The sequence below is a fragment of the Cucurbita maxima genome, unplaced genomic scaffold (genome assembly GCF_002738345.1).
Source record: "Cucurbita maxima cultivar Rimu unplaced genomic scaffold, Cmax_1.0 Cma_Scf00007, whole genome shotgun sequence".
Lineage (NCBI taxonomy): Eukaryota > Viridiplantae > Streptophyta > Magnoliopsida > Cucurbitales > Cucurbitaceae > Cucurbita > Cucurbita maxima.
The window spans coordinates 2,206,353-2,220,840 of record NW_019272023.1 but is presented as its reverse complement, the minus strand read 5'-3'; the positions used below and the strand labels follow the sequence as shown (position 1 = coordinate 2,220,840).

General features: G+C 33.5%; 2 protein-coding genes across 3 annotated transcripts in view; both read right to left on the bottom strand.

Moving 5' to 3' along the window:
* The window catches only part of LOC111481567 (insulin-degrading enzyme-like 1, peroxisomal), a 19,525-nt gene extending 12,323 nt beyond the window's left edge, over nt 1-7,202 (bottom strand). The window contains exons 1-6 of the mRNA XM_023127061.1: nt 7,054-7,202; nt 6,804-6,946; nt 6,566-6,641; nt 5,832-5,899; nt 2,145-2,236; nt 1,997-2,070 (exon numbers count right to left, since the gene is read on the bottom strand). Coding sequence (XP_022982829.1) covers nt 1,997-2,070; nt 2,145-2,236; nt 5,832-5,899; nt 6,566-6,641; nt 6,804-6,932 — 439 coding nt within the window. The 5' untranslated portion in view covers nt 6,933-6,946; nt 7,054-7,202. The remainder of the gene's footprint in view (nt 1-1,996; nt 2,071-2,144; nt 2,237-5,831; nt 5,900-6,565; nt 6,642-6,803; nt 6,947-7,053) is intronic.
* Nucleotides 7,203-8,446: 1,244 nt separating this feature from the next.
* The window catches only part of LOC111481572 (DNA topoisomerase 3-alpha), a 16,136-nt gene continuing 10,094 nt past the window's right edge, over nt 8,447-14,488 (bottom strand). For both annotated transcript variants that reach the window (XM_023127069.1, XM_023127070.1), the window contains exons 18-24: nt 14,182-14,220; nt 12,786-12,864; nt 11,659-11,730; nt 10,235-10,306; nt 9,518-9,664; nt 9,039-9,159; nt 8,447-8,807 (exon numbers count right to left, since the gene is read on the bottom strand). In XM_023127069.1, the coding sequence (XP_022982837.1) occupies nt 8,549-8,807; nt 9,039-9,159; nt 9,518-9,664; nt 10,235-10,306; nt 11,659-11,730; nt 12,786-12,864; nt 14,182-14,220 (789 nt within the window). In that variant the 3' untranslated portion in view covers nt 8,447-8,548. The remainder of the gene's footprint in view (nt 8,808-9,038; nt 9,160-9,517; nt 9,665-10,234; nt 10,307-11,658; nt 11,731-12,785; nt 12,865-14,181; nt 14,221-14,488) is intronic.

Sequence of the window (14,488 nt, the reverse complement as noted above, 5' to 3'; positions counted from 1 at the left end):
CCCCCCCCAATGAGCACCACAAAACCCATCAAAACCTTCCACAAACCACCATATCACCCATGATCAAAACCCTCCAAGCTATCTCAATTAATGATTGAAATGTCATCGCTTCAGAAGTGTAAAGCCACAAGCCGACATCTGGTCAGAGAGCTAATGAAGTTCAAATAACTCAAGCAAAGGAAACCTTCTAAAATGTTCCATTTCCAACCCAAATTGTTCAAAATCCAAAAGGGCCAATTCCCAAATTGCTGAGTGACGACGTAAAGAGAGATAGATGGAAACCTAAGATATAGGGCATTGTCCTCTATGCGCTTTTCTTTTCTATGAGCTTTTCCACTGTTCTCACGGGGCTGATTTTGCAGGGTTTTGGAGTAGAAGTTTTCTAGTTTTGTGTGATCGCCCATCCAGGGTTGCCTTTGGGAAGAAATCCTAGTAAATTAGTATCTGGGACCCAGTCATTTCTAAGGTTACTTCAAAAATAGACATCTAGACGAAGATATTCATCTCCAAATAAGATAAAATTAGTCTCATACACTCGTGCTACCAAGCCTCCCAACCTACTTCATGTCTCGCTTGAAGATGAGTAGAAACGCTGCAAAGATCCCTGAAAAGCAATAAACTTTCCCTTCTTTGGGAAGACGGAGGAAGAGTATAAAAGCCATCTCATTAAATGGCAAGTGATCACCTTGCCAGTCAAAATGGAAGCCTAGAAATAGGAAACTTCTACTAGAGAAACATAAATCCTCTATCCAAATGACTTTGGAGATTCATTTTGTTAAAAGAAAAAAAAGGAAGTTTGGTATAATGTTATAGTTAGCAGGTAATCATTACGGGTTGGCATAGTGATAATGACAGTCATTGTGTAGAGCAAAAGATTTTAAGAGCATAAAGTCAAGTCATGGTTGTTGCCGTTAGGATTTAATATCTTACAAAGTTATCTTAACAATCAAATGTAATACAGCCAAAAAACTGTCTTAGGATAGCCGAGGAGGACAATAAGCTACTTAGACACTCAAATATATTAAAAAATTATTATAGTTAGCAAATATGAAGAGAGGAAAGAGGCTCTTTTTTTCTTCTTTGGTTTTTGTGAATAAACTTTCGTTGCAAATATTAAAGTAATGGGATAATTAAATTTATCGTAACCCATTAGCTTAAGCTTTTGAGTTCATGGTGATTTAACATGGTATTAGCAACGTCTTAGGATAGCCGAGGAGGAACATAAGCTGCTTAAGACACTCAAATATATTAAAAAATTCTTGTAGGAAAAAGGCTGTTTTTTTTTTGGTGAATAAACTCTCAGTTGCAAATATTCAAGTAATGACATAATTAATTTTTCGTAACCCATCAGCTTAAGCTATTGGGTTCATTCATGGTGATTTAACATGACATTAGCAAGTTTTGTGTTCGAACCTCTGACATGTCATTTCCACCCCCAATTACTATTCATTTCTACTCGTTGGGCCTTTTACAAATTTTCAAGCTCAATGTTTCTTTTCAAAGTAGAAAGAGAAGAAAAAGAAATTGAGACAGTCAAAAGAGGACAAGGGATTTTGGGTGCAGAACCAGGATTTAAAATATTTTATAGGATGAAGATTATATTTGTGCTTTGGTTTAGGTTGTTTTACGCATTGATGAAGAACAACACATTTCTGTTTTCACATTTAATTAGAACATAATAATTATTTTAGTAAATTGATATAAAAAATTTCCACAAAACCATAAAAAATGCAACATCAATTTTTATGCATGCCAGCAAAATCGAATCTAATATGTTTTCAGCTACATGGACCATTTAGACATTTTCAAAATCAAGTGTTTGATTGTAAGGTTTGAATACTCGCAAATCAAATAGATTAAATGTCAAAACCCAAAATATATATATATATATATATATCTTATTGTTGATAGATGATGTTCAAGGAAACTACCTACCTGAAAGAAGGAAATAAAAAAAACAACCACCAAATTAAAATATGATGTACACATATATTACCAGAATCAACCGCTTTGATTTCTCTCATTGTAGCATCAGGAGACATTAAAGGTTTGATGAAAAATTGAGCAAATCTGGAAGTAGAAAAAGGTAAATCATAATCAGACAACACTGTGCAGGCAACGAGAAGAAGTGAAATACCATATACCTGTCCAAAGCCTCCTCAAAACAATCAACATTGACCTCAAAATAATAATTTGTCTGCTCAGATGCCGTAAAGGCATTCATGCTACCTCCATGCTATATGTCAACAGAAAAAACATAAAAACATATTCAACAAAGCAAGCACATGAAGAATTGAGAGAGTAATTTGACAAAAAGAAAACAACTAAGGTTAAAAAAATATTTTTTGCCCTGAACTTTTGTGAAGGTAGTCCCTGTATACTCACAATTTTGTAACAATATAGTCTCTGAACTTTAATATGTAACATGTTTATTTAGTCCTTGTACTTTCAAATTTGTAAGATGTAGTTCCTATGGTGAAAAATATTTATTGATATTTCATTAAATTTCTTTCATATGTAGCTTGTAAAATTATTAGGAACCACGTGTTCATAAACTATAAAGATTAAGTCATTATATAAAAAACTGAAACTTCAATTTGATCGATAGGAGTTCTAACGAACAAAGACTAAATTGTTATATACTTGCTTAAATACTGCTACAGAAATGAAAGTAGATGTACCAAATTGATATAAACTAAAATTTAGGAACTAAATCATACTTTTTTTATTAAAAAAATTAGGGACCTTAAGTATTGTTCAACCAACTATTGATGACAGTCTAAACAGGGCTTCTTTCCTTGTCTAGATATAGAAAGCGTTGGTTTCACAGGTACATGATACAACTAACCAGTAAATATGAAGAGAAATTTAATAAGTAGCCATTTTATAGAAAAAAAACAACATATTGGAACTCCAACTCATAAATAAAAAGACTGAAACAAGAGAATTAAGTTGTTTTCAATTATCCAAAGATATATTTTGATAAGAAACCTGGAATCTGTATTATGAACAAAAAAAAGAGGGGAGATACACCTAAAGGGCAGGGGGAAGAGAGACCCCTCCCTAGAAAACTAATCACAAAAGAGCTTTCCAATCTTAAAGAACCGAAAAAATAGGATAATTACAAAAGAATTTACTATTTCTATAGCACCACCAAGAAGCAAAGAGCTGAAAACTGGGAAAAAAACTATTGAAATGCTCAAACTTCTCTTCAAAATTCGGCTGGTTTTTTTCTTTCCAGCAGCACCACGAAAGAGATATAACACCATTGCTCCCTAAAGCTCTAGCTCTGCCTTTAAGGCCACAACCATCCAGGGCTTCCAAAAACCTTACTTCTATACGCTGAGGAAGACAAGCCAAAGATATTGAAGAAAAAGCTTCACCTTTTTACTCATAAACGTACAGTTCAAAAATAAATGGTCCAAAGAGTCTTCACCCTGAGAACATAGGCAGCACATGGAGAGAGACAAGTCAATTTTCGACAATTCCTTTGTAGCTTATCAGATGTTAAGGCTTCTGTGAGCAAGGACCATAGGAAAACCTTAATCTTTTAAGGAATTTTAGCTCTCCATATCAGATTGATAAGAGGGGACTTAATGATAGGCCTTGTTTCAGTAAGTTTCATCAAGGTCCATCTCACACTGTCCTCGTCCGATTCAAGCTGCACTGAATCTAAAGTTTCTACCAAACGCATCCAACTATTCAGCCGTCTTTGAAGCTATGGTCCCAATCAAAATGGCTTTCATTCCAGCACTTAGCAATAGTTGAATTTTTTGGGTTTGAAACCATATATATACCAGGGAACAGGATCTTTCGTGGTGCTTTCTCCCACCCAAATCTCAGTCCAAAATCTGATTCTATTTCCCTTTTCTTTTCTTTTCTTTTGATAAGAGACAACTTCATTAATTTACAAAAGAATGTAATATTCATGGTGTTTACAAAAGACCTTAGACAGTTTACACCAAGATATAACTTGGTAAACAATACTGACGAAAAGTTTTGAATAAGTTGGTGTCTTTTCTGCCAATATTATCTGATTTCTTTCTTTCCACAAATTCCAAAAGAAAGCCATGATGAAGTTTACCCATAGTAGGACTTTTGCATTCTTGAAGGGGTGGAACGTTAAGGTCATATCCAATAGATCCTTTACCTCTCTAGGAAATGTGAGATGTCAGCTGAATATATTGAGAATCGTTATCCAGAAATTCTGAGCGTATGTGCATTGCATGAATAAGTGGTTTTGTGATTCGTTTTCTTTCTTGCATAATGGACACCAATTTGGAGAAAGAGTGATGTAAGGCATTCTTTTTTAAAGATTTTCACTTGTGTTAATGGCTTTATGCGGTCTTTCCCAAAGGAAGAAATTCATCTTTTTAGGCTGATGTCCTTTCCATACTATCTTTGCTAGCGTGAGATTTATTGCTTCTACTTTTTCCTCTATGTCCATCATCAAGGATTATGTAGAAAAGACTCCATCAGCATTGGGGAGCAAGTCTGTGAGTATGATTTGTTTGACTATACCATAGGGGTAAGGTCAAAGCTTAATTCAGCCCATTCAATTGCTTCATTATCCTTTAAATTCCTACTAGGCTTCAGGTCCCAGAATTTGTTGACCACATTCCACGATTCTATCTCCTTTCAAAGCTTTAAACTTCAAGAAATTTTTTAAAAAGGCACCACTTTTAGTTACATCCCACCATGATAATCCACCCAAAGCGGTCAAAGCATAGAAGCTTATGATCAATTTCTTCTAGATGATGCCAGAGTAAATCTCCAAAGCCATTTGAGGAGCAGGGCATTCTTTCTTTGTAAGCACAAGCCTATTCCCAAACCTCCATAGAAAAGTGGGAGAAAAGTCCATTTCCATTTTACTAAATGGCTGCAAGCTTTGGAGTCTTCACAATCGCAGAAGAAATTTTGAACCAGCCTATCAATTTGGTGATCTTTCTTGGAACCTTTTGCAGGGAAAAGTAGACGAGAGGTACACTGCTTAGCACAGATTGGGCGAGAGTTAGTCTAGCCCCCTTTGAAAAATCCAATCTTTCTATACTTTTCGACCATTGGCTCCCAAAAGGAAGAGGCCCTATAATAATCTCACAGCCCAACAAATCAGCATATCTTCCACTTCTTGCAAACTGATTATCATAGTAGAAATTTTTTCAAGGACCTTTAGAGCCTTTGAGATGGGAATCATAGGACCTTTAGAAGGGTTGATGGAATTTCATGATGTTTGTTCTTTTTTTAGGCTCTATTTCTGGGCTTCAATGAGAAATCTCTTTTTAATTATCCTTTGGGTCTTATCTTACTCAATTAGAACCTCTTTCTATCGTTTGGATCCCTTTTGTAGGCTATTTTGTCGTGGGCTTGGCGTTTTTATATACCCTTACATTCTTTTTTTTCTTTTTTTTTTTTTCTTAATGAATGTTTAATTTTTCAAAATAAATTAACTGATTAAAAGCAAATGAAAGGATATGCAACCACGGAATACAAAAGAAGTTTGCCCAAATAAAAAGGAGCTGAAACAAAGAAATCCTAGACAATATCTTCAAATTTGTTCATAAAAACTCTTCATGGCAAAACAAACAGAGAAAAGACAGAGTTGTACATTTTCATTGTACACTCAAAGTTCTATTGAAGCACATGTATGTCTAGATATTATAACTTCATGCTTTTGATGTCCTAAACTTCATGCTGGGATTATCTACATTAGAGAAGAACTGATGAACCAAATAAGAGCAAATTAACCATGCTATCAGCATCCCATTATTTTCACATGCATGAATGAATGTGCAATTAGCCAAATGCATTTCTGTGAACAGTAATCTAGATACCTCTGTGATATATTTCGAGTAACTATCCTCCAATGGATACTTTTCACTTGCATAAAACAGCATATGCTCTGCCAAAAAAATTGTATATAAGTTCATTAAAAAGAATCCAAAATAAAGAAAATTGGCGTACTACTACAAAACACACCCTAGCAACTCCAATCATAAACCTCCCTTATGTGGCTCTTCCTCTACATGTCAGTAGGCGAATTTTCTAAAAGTTGTTTCTTAAAACTGCCAGCATTATTTCTACTTTGTTAATTTAAAACAATATTTACTTATTTTCTTTTCATTTATTTACTCTACATATTAATTTAAAATATCACACATTTAAAATAAAATATACTTCAGAAAATAATTGATGATTGAACAAATAACTTCAAATGCATCAATAAAAACTGCTTTTCAATAGTATCGTCTCAGAAAAGAACATTTGCTTCAGAAACTGTTTTTAGTCACGACTTTCAAACCAACGGTTCATCTTATCAAATGTCTCTTTCTTTCTTTCTTTTTTCTTTTTTGAGTTCTATCTAATCTCTCAAATGTTTTACCATGTTTCAAATAATTAATTGTTAAAAAAATACACAAAATCTGGCAAAGGATCAGAGAACAAAGAGGCGTAAACATCACCAATGAAGGCCTAAATGAAGATAAGTGGATTTAAGTTACAAAGTGAATCCAATAGATTATAAAAATAAATAAATAATAAACACACACACACACAACCAAGTTCTTACCAAGAAAATGGGCTAAACCCTCTAGGCCTTCGGGGTCGCTGAAGGAACCAACGTTAACAGTCATGGAAGCAGCACTCTGAAACTCAAACAGATAAACACACATGAATTCAAGAACACAGAGCCCTAATTTGAGCAACTTCACTCGGATGCACAAGATAAAAACAAAAACAAAACAATAACCAGATTGAAAAGAGAAAAAAAAAACAAAACAAATAACAAAAGTGAAAGTCGGCTTTGCCTTGTCGGTATCAGGATCACTGACTAGCAGAACCTCAAGGGAGTTCCTGAGGACGATTCTTCTGTACTCTCTTTTGTCAGTACGAGGCTTCACTATGTCATGAGTCACCTGTTCCTTACCAACCGCCATTGCTTCTATCCCCACTTCAACGAACACAGAAATCCAGTAACACAAGATGAGTAAATTTGAGCGAAAAAAGTGAAATCATTCAACAAAATTAGAAACTAAGAACGTATCTGCAATTACTTACACACAGAAGGAGAGTATTGAATCGAAAACTTAGCACCTTGATCGGTGATTATACACAGTCTTTGGACAAATTTTGCTTGAAACGATAATCGAAACCTGAGAGCAAATGGCTTCTGACCGATTGGCGACGATGACTTCAATCTGGATTTTATGTTTCTTCTGTTTTGGCCGTTATGGAATGGTATATTTACCACAATACCCCTGGTGGGGATGACTAGAAAAGCCCCTTTTTCTTCTGTCCCCAAAATAAATTAAAAATTAAAAATTAAAAAATATATAAAAAAAAAAATTGTAATTAATTTAAAAAAAAAATAGCCGCCTTCACTTTTGATTTTCTGATTTTTAAAAATCCAATAAATAAATAAGTCTTCGCTTAAGTCAATTGGCATTAGTCTACTTTTTAAAATATTTTTTCATTTTATATATTTTTTTTTATTATAGGTCTAAATTTATTATCGTAATTTTAATAAATCTTAAACTTGATCCCTACTTACAGTTAACTTTTAAAAATTAATCTTTTTAGATAATACATATCGATTTCTATTTAATTATACTCATTACACTATTTTTTAAAATATATATTCATATTTGACCATATTATTATGAGTTAATCAAATCGAGTTCTTCTTCGTACAAGTTTGTATTGTATTATACTTTAAAATACGGTAAGATCTTAACATATAAGACAATTTATGTTGTTAAAGGTAAATTCGAGCTAATATCTTTCAAGTTAATTTTAATCTTAAAGCTATTTTTTTTTATCGATTAAATTACGTTTAGTGTATGACTTTAATCAAAATTAAAATTTAATGATAAAATATGTGATGAATAAGAGTTAAATTTGTGGTGGGTTGTTAAAGAGAAACTTCAAGGAAGCACCCATGTAAATAAGGTTGGAGACGAGAGGGTTACATGTCATTTTCGGCCTCTCTTACCATTCTCTTTTTGGCTTTTGGGTTAATTACTAAATTAGTATCGTTGTTATGGTGCTACATGTTTTAGATTTTACGGTTTAGATCTATTCGAATGAAAGACGTTTCTCACGAAAATAAAATCAGAGATTAATTTTTTTTCCAAAGAAAGTGATATTTATTTGACTTGAACCTGGCAAGATTTGAAGATTATACATAATTGGTGAAGTTTGAAATAAAACAATTTGTTAAGCAAATGAATATGAACTTGCGCCATAAGTATCATAAATTAAAACAAATTTTTAGCACTAGAATTGTATTAAAATAGTTTATACTTAGAAGAAAGCATAATGATGTCCTAAAATTTTAGAAATTACCTTATAGTGTCTATGCTTCTTAGGTTTCAAGCATAAATGTTTCGGGTATCTTAATCTCGTGTTTAAGTATGGTGCAGCGACGTGATTTTATTTAAAAAAAACGCCATAAAAAGGGACTTGTTCTGAATCCCATTTCAAAATCAACTATACATGTGACAAATGCTGAACCAAAGTTTCGAATCATACTAGAACACTTTATTCCTCGGAATCAAGCACCACGGTTTGGGCAAACATTGGCGAAGTGTGATGGATCGCCACAAACAAAACATCTTCTATCAGATATTGGCTCACCAGTTGCTGACACAAATGTTGCTGCAATCTGACCCTGACCCTGACCCTGGCCCCAACCTCGACCACGTCCCGTGTTTCGACCAGGGTTTGTATTAGAAGCTGCCGAGGCCGAGCTCCTGATATTTGACTGTGCAGCACTATTTCCTCCATTGACACTGTCTACGCTGTCTTCCCATCTGCAAAAGGATGCATTATTTACATTTATGTTAACAAGATAAATGTATTTAAGCAATATTAACAGTTTGAATTGATTTACTGTGAAACCTTCTCCTTGTGGAACAAAACTACGGTAGTGTGAAGGCAAATCATGGTAGATTATCATTATTGTCAAATGCTTGAGTTTTCATGTCAATGTCATAAAGAAAAAGGACTAAGAGATAAAAACAAAGTTAAAGGAAGCTGCATACGCGAAGAAATTGCACTCCTGAGATTGACATTTGTAGAACTTTCTTCCCCTATTATTGGTAGTATTAGCAGTCCTTAAGACGCATGGTGTGCCACAGTTACTACATGAAAATGAAGATTCTCCTGCCAACAAAATATTAAACAAGATGGAAAAAAGAAGGATTAACAGAAGTAAAAAAAAATTGAAAAGCATACAAAGATGATCCACAATTTCAGAAGTTCAAAATCTTCGTTGATTACTAACATTTGTTAGATTCCCCTTCGTAAAAATAACAATGATTACAATGGAAAATAATGTCTTTTCAAAAAAAGGTAAATAAGTTCCTTCACGATATGCAAACGACCCAAAGAAAAAAATTAAGCATTTGACAGTGCTTTGGGCCGACATCCATACTAGAAAATAAATATAAAAGCTACTCAAAATATTTAAAATGTATCAACTGTCCATTTACAATGATAGACGACAGAAAATCATGCTTACCAGTTTGTCGATGACGAGCACTTCTGGAGCCTACAACCTGGGAAGGGCAATCATTTGAGGAATGGTCTAATTGTTGGCAGAAAACGCAGACACTTTGCGCAGTGTTACCCCGCTGCACACTGGATGATGAAGTCCCTCGACCTCTAGCTGGAAAACATAATTTGAATGTGCAAAAAGTAAATGGGAGGAAAAGTAAAAGGAAGTGTTCCTTTGATGCTGAAATCATATATATTTTTGCAAGAGGATTTTTTTTTTTTTTTTAATTTCTTGGGTCATGTGGATTATTTTCCCTTCTAAATCATGCTTTTATGGAACAGGTAATGAGACCATTGATCGGTACTTAATTCTTAAAGGAGGAGACTGTCTCAAGTTCAAAATTCAATTTATAAATCATCACAAAAAAAAAAAAAAAAAAAAAAATCCAATTTATAAATATACATCTTAATCAGATGGTGCAGTGAACACCATTCAACATTCAATAACCCGCTGTTGCTCCCCAGAAACTTGGTAAGGTAAAAACAGGTATGGGGAGGGATGGTAAATTTGTTTTAGCTTAATGGAACGTAGAAGAGACTTTGATCAACGAAACAGATTTCAGTGAACAGCATACGAGTTCATACTTTTTCTTGGCCCTCAACTCCAAAAAATGGAAACAAAAGCAAAACAAACCTGCACAGGTCAAATGTTTTGAACAAATAATTGCACAAAAGTACATGCCTGATATGCGGGATCCGGTACCACAGATTTCAGTCAATTGCCTAAGAATATCATCGCAACCACCTATACAACCTAATCATAAAATCGAAGAACCATGAATTTAGTATAAAGATCAAGGGAAAATTTGGAAAAACAATACAAAAGAATAGTACTATAAACGGTAACACAAGGGTTCATTCCACTTAAGGGAATGAGAAGACTAATGAGCCAAATAAGGCCTATTCAGCTTTCAACAACACACACACACAAAAAAAAAAAAAAAAAAAAAAAAAAAAAAAAAAANAAAAAAAAAAAAAAAAAAAAAAAAAAAAAAAAAAAAAAAAAAAAAAAAAAAGACTGACGCAGTGATTAATTAACATAACCGCATGCTAATTCTTCTCCTAGTATAGGTAAAATGCACCAGAGTAGATTTTTTATTTAAATTAGCCACCACTGTTCTTTTTTCTTTATTGTTTCTACCTTGTTCTTATTCTGTTACCTTACTTAATTAGTGCCTGAAATATTTTTATCATTTTCAGGTTGTTCCTTTTATTTACAGCTTGTATACTTTGTCAGGCTGATTGTACTTATATTTGTAGGTCCGCAAACCTTCGTGGATGTTTATGAAAATATATGGAGTAGGTTCCCACTTTCACTTTTCCTCAAATACCAAAATATGTTTATAATTTTATCCAAATGGAAAGGTGATAATAATAACAAATTTGATGTGGTGAGGTAAAAAGCTCAAACATCAAAATTTACTCCGTATTCTACTGTCTTGTTGTGTGCAAACTGCAATTACTACATTTTAACGGGTTAGCTAAATGCAGTAAGTGATGAGAACACGAAGGGTTGTTGCATCTTATTTGCTTGCTCATTAGGCCCTTGTTCATTTTTTTCTTTATGGTTAATCTGTGTAGACTAGTGTAATTGAGATACTTTGTGTGCACGAGTATAATTGCTTCCTGTTCTTTCCAGGCCCTTCCGTAATTAATGAAATCTATTCTAATTAGGGTTGTATTCTTCTATTTATCAAGAGAAACTATATATTTTCTTTCAGTCTCTGGTCGTTAACAAGAGTTATAATTTTTTGCTGCATTAATATTACAACAAAGTGAAATACAAAAGTTGTATAGCAGAACATAAAGAAACTAAATATGTCCTAGTCATCACAACTCCATGTTAAATAGACTGATTGATTCTCCAGATTAGAAATAAAGCATGAACAAGAATGAAAAATCTTAGATTCTGCAAGCTTAATATGTAAAGTAGAAAAAATATACACATATTTTTCATCATTTTCACGGGAGAATGCAAGCACTCTTAACGCATATATGAATAGCTGCGCAACTCCCATGCAGTATCAAAATATGTCAAAAAGAGAAGACAGCAGATGCTTAACAAAACCTCAAACGATGTCCCATGATTAAAATAATAGTACGTACCCAAGTGGTTAGGATTGTAGTTTGGAGGTATTTCCAGCTGGCGAAACTTAAATTGGATCAAGTAAACAGGACCTATTTGAAGAATTTTCAGAAAATAAAAGAGATTCATTATTTCCTAACTCTGTAGAGAACAATCATAGAAACTATACTGTACGTTGACCACACTATAAGAAAATTGAAAAGCACATTAACGAATTCCCGATGACAACTTTAGTTAATGACTTCAGATAGGAAATGGAAATTAGACATGAAAATGAAATGTCAAGAACATGAAACATATCATTCTATAAGACAGCCTGGCAAAGACAATTAACATAACAGCATCAGTAATATGTTAAAATAACACTCATTTTTTGGTTCTATATATTTGGGAAAATATACACTTATACCCCTAAACTTTGAGGATTGTATCAATTAAACTCCAAGCTAATAACCTTTGAGGATTGTATCAATTAAACTCCAAGCTAATAGTTATATCAATTTAAACCATGAGCTTTTATAAGTAAAGCTCATTTCGACCTTTTGTTCGTGATTTGTAGCTATTTTCACTTCAATCGACTTAAAATCAACTTAAAATCACTAAAATAAATTAATATAGAAAATAAAATAAAAAACTCACCAAAATAACAAGAAAAATTATCATGTAATTCTTTCTAGATACGCTGAGAAAAATAGTGGAAGATGAGAAGATGAAAAAATGTTGCTATCTATTTTATTCTCATATTTTCTTTTAATTTACATAATCTTTGCACTTGAAGTCTTATACACATGTAAAAGTTATGCATTAATCATTTTAAATTAAAATTCTAATGGAGGATCGAAATTGATTGAATTGTGAAAGTGTAGAGTTTAAATTGCGACAATTATTAGTTCGGAGTTTTAATTGATAAATTCCAAAGTTTAGGGGTAGAAATTGATATTTGCCCAATTTATTTTTTATGTTGAAAAACTGGAATCCAACTTGCCGCATGTGCAATGTGGTTACACGTAATTTTGTAATTCATTTTCTACTAGGGCCCCCAATCCAACCATAGATACAAACATGTAATGATGTTTACACTAAGGTTATTTCTGATCCTTTTAGGAAAAATACAGAAGTGAATTCGAAGCTAGGAAAAGATAGAAACCTGGAGTGCATGAGTTGCAACGATTAGAGGTTACTGCAGCTTCTGCAATGGATCCTGGGAGCCAGACAACATTTCTACACTGGAAATTGGTAGATAACATACGTTAAATAATTATCTAACACATAAATCGGGGTAATGGTAGTTGCTGACACAATAATCAATATGTTTTCTCATTAAAAAATATTTGGTACTTATAACAGGTCGGAATTATTTAATTAGTAAAAGTGTTAACTAGAACAAACTAGCAAGTTAAAAATAATGTGTCATGTGCCACAATCGCACTCTTGCTACAGCAGGACAACGATTGTGTGGCACTTGTTCTAACCCAGTGAACAAGTCAACCGTGTGAAATTCGTATTTTGCGGACAATATCGGTGTATGCTCGAGCCTTAGGTCACGTTTGAGACAAATGTTTTAGAAAACATGAGTGAGGAAATACGTTGAAAACAAATTTACAGAAAGCAATATTATAAGCTAAAAGCGAGTAAGTAACAATAATGGCTTTGATAGCATACAACACGGGTAGGAAAAACTAACAACTAGTCACATCCCCTATAGTACATTTTGGTCATTTTAACCTTGACGGGTGTATACATGTGACCTTCCTAAAGACTAGTGACCTTGAGATATGAGGTTAAAGCCTAGGAATCCATCTATGAAGATTTCTTCCTTGGTTTTTTGAAGTATTTGGCTGTCCTGTGTGGTTTTCTTCTTGCTTCTTGGTGTTTTCTGTTGGTTATCTTCATGGGTTTGCTGATTTCATGGTTGAGTTTGATTCCATTTCAGCCTTGTTTTCAGTTTGTTTATCCCTCCATGGCATTTTTCCCCTCACAGTGTTTTCAGCTTTGCGGTAGCTTTCTTATTTTTTGGATTATAGATGCTTTAGGAGCGGTTGGTTTGCTATTTTTGCCTGATTGTCTTTGGCTGCTTGGGAATATTCTTTTGTTGGTCATTTTTGTTCTGTTTCTTAAGTTTTTCAAGCGTTTTCTTTGGTTGTTTGGCTTTTTGTTGGGGGTTAGTCTTGTTGTTGGTTCGATTATTTGTTCTATTTGAGGTTTTTAATTGTTTCTTTTTTCCAAGCTGTTGTTTTGGCTCATTTTCGTTTTTGGTTGGCTGTTGATTTTTCTTTTCTCCTTTGGAAGGTAGTTTCCTGGAATTTTTTGTATCTTTTCATCTATTGATGAAAAGTTGTTTCTTGGCTTAAGGGACTTCTCGACGGTAAGATATCGTTTTCTAGACTAAAAATCTAACTAGTGTACGTATTTGTGAGTGTTAAAAGAGGGAAATGAGGGAGGACAAGATAACAATCAAATTCCTAATTCTTCATGGAAAATTAATATGCCAACAAGCTATTTATAACAAGTGGCACCCATCATGGTATATGATCACATCGCACCTGGGGAAAGCCCAAACATCCAACCATGTAATTTCCATCCTGCAGATTGTCAAAGTAAACAATTCAAGATGGTTACCATGAATAATATAAATGAAAATAATAAAAACTAAAATATCAAGACAATGTTAATTTCAACTATAAGGACATGTAGAATTTTAAAAGAACGATCAACTTGAGAATTACCAAAAAACTGAAAGAATACAAGAGCGCCAACACAAGCAAGAGAACCAAAACTGAAAAACGAACCTACAAAAATAACATCCCAAAAGGAGTCAAACTAGCCTACCGACCCCCTCCCCCCCCCCCC